This window comes from Gavialis gangeticus, unplaced genomic scaffold (genome assembly GCF_001723915.1).
Source record: "Gavialis gangeticus isolate Ggan-Ray unplaced genomic scaffold, GavGan_comp1, whole genome shotgun sequence".
Taxonomy (NCBI): Eukaryota; Metazoa; Chordata; order Crocodylia; family Gavialidae; genus Gavialis; species Gavialis gangeticus.
Window position 1 is genome coordinate 27,332,044 of NW_017728995.1, and position 7,648 is coordinate 27,339,691.

The 7,648-nt window shown below is 44.8% G+C and overlaps 1 protein-coding gene across 1 annotated transcript in view; it reads right to left on the reverse strand.

The window, feature by feature from the left end:
- Positions 1–7,648, reverse strand: part of MCF2L2 (MCF.2 cell line derived transforming sequence-like 2) — a 307,244-nt gene that overhangs the window by 21,028 nt on the left and 278,568 nt on the right. Inside the window, 2 exon segments of the mRNA XM_019503361.1 lie at positions 190–225; positions 4,604–4,699. Coding sequence (XP_019358906.1) covers positions 190–225; positions 4,604–4,699 — 132 coding nt within the window.

A 7,648-nucleotide genomic window follows, 5' to 3' on the forward strand; every position in this document is an offset into this window, starting at 1 on the left:
TTATATCATTACTATTATTATTAGCATTGCAACAATACTTTAGACCCTAGCATTGATCATGTGCTAGACACTTGTGATGGGACCCCAAGTCAGCCAAGTCTGTGAACATGCAAACATTCATTGAGGGGAGATAACCCAGTTAAAAGGACAGATAAATGTTAGAGATAAAATATTTAATAATTAGGGGAAAGCGGCGGGTGACTTCTCTCTCCTTAGCTTCTGCATCTGAGAGGACAGACACATGCAGCACATGGCAGGGTTAGAGCTTAGGAAGCAGAGGAGGGTATATAGGTCCCAAGCAAAGCAGGATTTGAGAAAGGGTAACCGTTCCACCCCAAACCCTCCCCACTAAGTTGCTCCCCTTAGAAATGCTGGGGCACAGATATACTGGAAAACAAAATGCACAGAAAAAACATATTTTTAAGCAGTTGCAGTGATACCAACCTTGACCCTGCAGGAGGGAAGCCAATGTCAGGTAAAGCTTTAGTGTTAACCTAATGTTTGTACGACTGCAAAACACAGATGAGCGTGGCAGTTACATGACGCAGACTGACTGATGGGTTACGTGGAAAGAAAAAATATTGGAACCATTTCCTCTGAGCTGAGACACACCAAAAATACAAAGACAGAGGGGCAAGGGGCTAGACTGTGCTTCTCAGGAGTGAGCTGACATCATACTTCTAAAAAACTGGGCCAAGAGCCTCAGCAGTTGTAAATTAAGGTGGATCCATTGCAGACAATTAGGCGTTTCTGCCTGTATCGACTGCACCAGCTAGAAGGTGGTCCTTTTGGTATCTCCATTCTAAAATAAAGACACAACTTGCAGCGATGTCCTTGCGAGCTGCCCCCACTTACCCCAGACTAGTAGCTCTACATGTGATGAAAGATACATCTGAACTAAATCCAGATGTGCATCTGGACAGTGCCACAAGGCAGGTGATATTTCAAACATGCAACGAATCCTCAGACAGCTGTTCCACTCCACAAGCAGGTGTGTGGGTAAATCTACTTGGAGCCATGGTTTCCAAGTAGATTTCCAAGCCATTTCAGGGGTGTCCTTGGACCTTGCTGGTGCAAAGATTTTGAGCTCAAGCTTTTAACATAAAGAACAGGCAGAGCGCCGCTGACAGTTACAACACACAAGTGTGCTGGAGTCACTCCATGCTTATGCTGCTGCACCTGAGAGCAGAATCAGGAACAGTCATTCAAATTTCCACTTCTCAGCTATGGTCTATAAATAGGGGATAAATAGATGTTGCCAAATGAAGCAGACTAGCTGTGCCTGGATGTCTCAGCACACTGGATGAAACGCATGTTGCTTATTGTCCTGCCTCTTGATCATATGCAGGACAAGAGGCAATGTGCTCCCTGCTTACAGAGGCGCACCCTTGGGAATCTCCAGGGTGCTTCTCTGGCAGCAGGGAAAGCCGAGGTTCCCCTCGTACAGAGAAACACCTGGGGAAACCTTGGGGGTGCATCTTGGCAAGAGGGGAAAGCTGTCTAGGCACTCCCAGGGCTTGTGGGAATTTATGAGGTGCTGGTTTCGGCCCCTCAAGCTCCAGAAGCACCTGCCTGGGGCAGCTGAAGGGTGCAGGCAGCTCCAGGCTGCCCATGCTCTCTTGCCAAAGAACAAATAGATGTCTGCCATGATAATGCAGCATGAATTATTACTATCTTTTGTTGCAGGCACAAGTAAAGGCACTTGTGTTGCAGCAAAGGGCATGGGAATCTATTTACTTCTGCTTTGTGCCACCATAAAAATTGTTATGGCACAAAGGTGACATCTTTTTCCAGCCGCAGTTCTTCTTTAGTATTTCCTTTTATCAGGTCATGGATCGAGTATAGGATGTTGGTTTTTCTCACCCAAGCGCAGCACCTCCTTTTGGACACATACCAGATGACTTTAAAAGATCACAACAGTCATTGACTTCCCTGGGAGTTTTGAATTGGAGAAAGAGGTCAAGGCTAAAATAGCTATTTTTTCTTAAATAGGAGTTTTCTATCCAGGACCTGTGTTCATGGTGTGGGTTCAGCAAAGGTGTCTGTGCAGGAATGGCTGTTCCAGTCTAACCTTGTCACTGTCTTAGCTCAAACTTCTCCTTTTGCAGCTCATGATGAGCCCTTCTTGACAGTGGTAATGCAGTTAGAAGTCATTGCTACACAGAGGGCTGGCAGCAGTCAACTGGACCTCCTCACATCTTAGATACACTGCAGTCACCACTTTGGCTTTCTTCCATGCCAGCACAAAATCTAAATGAGTGACTCATCACTGAACAGACCAACACACTGAAAGTAGTAAGCACCTGCATGATGCATGTATTTCATCTACGTCAAATGATCATGTAAGAACCTGACGTTGCAAGTCAGTGGGAGTGTCTACACGTTCATTAATGCACCGTTATTATGCTGCAATAAGTTTAGTACCTGTGGGCATTTGTACACAAGCTTGTGTCGCAGCACGGGGCACTTTTAAAAGCTGAGAAAATGGCGGCAGCGCGCTTTTGAACTAAAACACATCAAAGGTGTTTTAGCTCAAACGTGTACCACTGCCATTGTCTTAGCGCTGAAATGCATTTCACTATTTATACAAAAGCATGGGATGCAGTGCCAGGTGTGTCAGCTCACATGCAATTAATTGCATGATTATCATCTGTCATTAATCATGACAGATTAATCGAGTCTGGTCCAACACGCTGGAGATCCAGCACATCAGAGCAGACAAATGTATGTGTATAAATGCCCAGTAGTAACAGGTACTAAATTTAATGTGTCATAATCAGTGCTACTGCACAGTAGAAGTGGTGCATGCTTTTTTGTGATGCTAATGTGCAGTAGATTAATCCTACTGCGCTTTAGCACATTAGCACAGTTTTTGCCTGCCACGCTAATGAACAGTGGAATTAGTCCACTGTGCCTTAGTGTCTCATGTAGATGCACCCAGTGGAAGTTAAGAGCTCTATGCACTTCCAAGGGGCAAGGGCCTAATAATTCATGTGCTCCCCCAGGATAGCACTGTTGTACAGGGAGTCTGGCTCCATGGCTCTGCCCAAAACACAGGATTCTCAGGGCAGGAAGAGAAGAAGGATCTCACAAAGGATGAGGTCCAGTCTGCACTGCATGGTATTGCTGGCAGAACCGGGCATCCACACTCCCCGCCCCCCTGGGCAGCAGGTGCCCCTTGCTCTGCAGCCAGAGCAATGTCAGCTCTACAAGTGACAGAAACCAAGGGTAAGTACATGGCGATGTGCCCTTTAACAGCCAGTGCCTCCCAAAGGACATTATGTACCCAGCCAGCACAGCTGTTGCAATGGAGCCACACGCTCTACACATGCGGCCAGCTTCTTGAGATCTCCAAACCACCATCCTTCCTGCCCCAAAAGTCCAGAACTGGGCCCTGTGGCCTGCACCCTGCCTCTCCTGCTGCTTCGGCCCTGCATAAAAGCTAGGAGGTTGCTTCAGTTCTTCATGAGGTCTCTTCTACTCCGATACACTTTAAATCGGAATGGGCAAGATGTGGCCTGCCAGGCCATTCTATCCAGCCCGTGGGGCCCCTACAAAATTTAGAAAATTAATATTTATCTGCCCCTGGCTGCCTGTCATGTGGCCCTTGATGGCTTGCCAAAACTCAGTAAGCGGCCCTCTGCCCAAAATAATTGCTCACCCCTGCTTTAAATGCAGTCCTTCTCCTTGGAGTCTCTCTATGCCTCAACATCTGTCCTGTCCTGATGGTAATAATAATCCTCCATTACCCCTCACCTCACCTCTGACCACAAGGTGGAACTAGAAAGAAAACATCACGTATGAAACAAAAGAAAACTGTTGTCATGGCAGACAACTGCTCCCAGACTTCATTGCTCATTATCTTTCCTCTATATTGCTCTTCTTTTCCTCCAAGGTGTCCTGCTGACACAGCAATCCTAAGATAGCACCTTCTATCCTCAGATCTTACAGTTTTCCCAAGCACTCGTGAGTTAAGACTCACAACACCCCCTTCTATGGAGGAAGAGAAGGAAGCCCACAGAGAAATGACCTGATTAAGTAAGGTAACAAGGACTAAGTTGCACACCTCCTGATGACAGTTCCTTGAGTGAACTACCCCAAATTTTCTCAATTCCTGAGCAAATCTCCTTCAACCAAGTGATGCCAAAAGTGAACAACTTAGCATATCAAACCAGAAAGCAGCATGGTGCACAGTAGCTGGACTCTCCCCCCTCCACCCACTCAATACACTGTCAAAGAAGGATTATTTTAGTTGTGTGTGCGTGCGTGCAGGTGTGTCTGGCTTAATGGATTCTTTTACAGCTGTGAACTTCAGAAAGACAAAAAGCAAAAAAAAAAAAATCACTATTGCAGACCTAGTTAGTTATACTTGCCTAAGTGTCATCATCAACCACCCCTTTGTTGATACTCCCAATGAGGCCTTTTTGTGGAAGAGTCTTTGAGAAGTGCAGCATGTGCATGTATCAGACAAGTGTGCTGTGATGGGATGCAGCAGCACTGTAGGAGGCAGTGATGGATGGCACAATGAGATGGAGAGAACATCATGGGATTGCAAGCAGGACATAGACAGCCAGAGACCAAATGCTGCATGTGGCAATTTTACCTTTGGGCGGAGCTCGGCGGTTGGAAAGACCTTGTAATGTGAATCGCTTTCTAGCGAGAGCTGTGTGCTCAAGGTTAAGGCTGGTAGAAGCATCAGCTAGGAGAGAGATGGAAAGGGAAAAAGAGATAAGGAAGGAAGGGTCAACCTCCCAGGTTATGGGAAAGGAGAGGCTAGCACGGGATGACAAAACAAATCCTTCGGATTACGTTCAAGCCTGTGCAACGGTTAATCAATTAAAATGGTGACACGCAGCCAGGGAAGTTAAATAGCTGAGCCAAGTAGATCCCAGGGCAGGCTGATGGTGTGCTACCTGGGAAGACTTTGGCTCACTGAGTTTTGATGGAGCATAAAACCAAAAAATAAATAAATTAAAAAAATGAGGTGATGCAGCTAGTCTCAAAGGAAAAGACAGGTCAGTAGCAAGCTAACTTAAAAAAAAAAAAGATCTGGTGCCTTCTGCCATGAAAAAGCATCACTGTGCTCTTAATGGGTAGCCCATGGCTCCAGTGAGAAACAAGAGATGAAGCTTTCTAGTACGGGAGTATCTGTAGCCTTCATGCACTGATTCATCGCTTTGGTATCAACACTGAGCTTAAGCCTTACCTGCTGGAGTCTTTCCAACAGCCTCCATGCTATTTGGCTGGCTTACAATGATACTCTGTCACTGCGTTACTTGATTGGTGGGGGTGTATGTATTGACATACTCATCAAACTCTCATACCAGTCACCCATGCTCCCTGACAATTGCAATGGCAGCAAAAAGTCATAGTTGGGGCTGGATCCCATGACTCTGGGCTTCCAAAAAGAGCAGATGCCCAATTACCCACACCTATACTGATGAAAGAGATGGACCTGACCCCAAAACACAGATCCAGGCATTCCTGCCAAATTTCACACCTGCCCCCTAAAACAGGCAGGTCGCAAAGGGAAGTATATGGCAGAACAAGAAGCAGAAGCCACAGAAGCCAGTTCTCCTGCCTCTGAGCCAACACACAATGCTTCACATGCTGCCAAGGTGATTACCACTAAGGAGACACACATGAAGACCTGAAATACAAGGGAAACATGGAGAGACAATGAATCCAACTAATATCCAGACTGACACGTGATGGACAGACAGACTATGGTTCCAAAAAAGCGCATCCCATCACTTCCTCTTTGGCAGACAAGCGGTTTGGCAACAGAGACGATCCATAATCCTGTGTGTACTTCGAAAGGACTCTCTCAAGGAATGCAAAAGGATGAGGTTATAAAGACGCCCCAGAACTTGGAAAATAAGGTCTCTTTGCAGCCCACTTATTTAAAAACCAAGCAAATTTGTGCACAGGAGGCCTTCAGGACCACATGCTAAAACACATTTAAAAAAAAATAAAAATGGTGGGTTTTCACCTCAATGAAGTTTTAATTAAGCTGGACAGAGGGAAAAAAGAAATGAAGCCCTTAAGTATGTGTTATATTGTGTGCTGAGACGCACATTAGGGCTTTATGACTGCAAGCTCCCACTTTGCTTCTCAGTGCCATGCACTGGTTAGACGTTGGACCTACCACACAGTACAACACCTTGAACTGCTTTGAAGCTTTCATTTTTTCCTGCAGGCAAAAACTGCAGTAAACCAGCTTCCATGTGGATTGAATCAATTTAAAAGTCTGGTCCAGGCATAATGCCATGCTACATGCAGATGACTTCTCATCACAGGCCCTAATTCTAATGAGAGGTTATTGCAAATCTGTAAGAGTGAGGAGGTTAAAATAATAACTGCCAGTAATCGTGGTTTTTCTTTTTGTTCCATAACACCTGAAGGAAGTAACCACATCTGAAAATAATTTCATACTGACTTGATGTAAAATTGAAGGCTGGAGTCGGCAGGTGGCAGAGATGAGACATTGTTTAACCTAGCAGCTAACTGCCTGTAGCAATATAACCTGCCTGATCTAGTAGCATCAGCTGGTGCTCAATGCCAGGAGCCCTGGCATAGGATATCACTGCACATATATGCAGTGATGACATGTTGCCATGGGCCAGCAGAGAGTCCCATGTTATGTACCAAGTTAAGGCTCATGTAGATCCTCAGCGTAGGATGCAAGTAGGACTTTTGAGTGGTACCTGGGCTCTTTGCTGGGCCTTTGCCTAGCTTTGAATTTCAAGCAATGAGAATAGTTACCTGTTTCCATTCTGAAAAGCTGAAGATGTCCTTTTTTCCCCCTCTCTCATGGGCTAACTATCCAGTAATGTAGCCCACAGATCCAACTTGAGCAGTGAGTCCATCTCTGTAGGAGCCCAACTCTCCAATAGCTTTCGTGGACGTGGAAAGGACTGGGGTACCATGACAGGGCTCCTGATTGAAGTGAGGAGACATGTGCTCCCACTAGGAGCTCTATGATGGACTCATCGGTAGATGGAAGAACGGAGATTCACCCGCAGGGTTCAAACACACAAAACACCTTTCACTCCAGTTAACGTCAGTGGGAACTGCTAGTGCATCATGCCTTAACAGGCCAGAAACTAAGATGACTAACTTGGGAAATTCTGAGGAAGCAGCTTGATTCAGCTATAAACAGAGCTGAACGCAAAATTACAGTTTTTTTGGAGGAAATTATTATTAAATTTCAACAAGAAAGAGGTGGAAAACAAAGATTTTCAACCAACATCTTACGAGAGTTTTTAGAAGAATTTTCATGGGGAAAAAACACAATGTTTTATCAGGAAAAAGATATTTTTTTCACTAAAACCTTTTCACATTGAAAATTTCAGGAATTTAATCTTTTTTTTTTTCCATGAAAAATCCAGAAAAAAAGTTTGACCAAAATGAGCATTTTTTTGCAAAGCTTTTTGTTTTGGTAGAAAACCAGTTTTCATTAGGGAAAATAAAATGCGAATGTGTTTCTCTTTTTTTGGTTATGATTCAAATTTACCTCCCTTTAATTCCTAAAAACATATGTATATTTAGGAGGAAGCTCTGTCTGGTAGTGGTGTCCTGTCAGATTGCTGCCAGTGTACTTCCAGGCATAAGAATCAGTGGTTTATTTTGTGAAGTTTACTTTGCC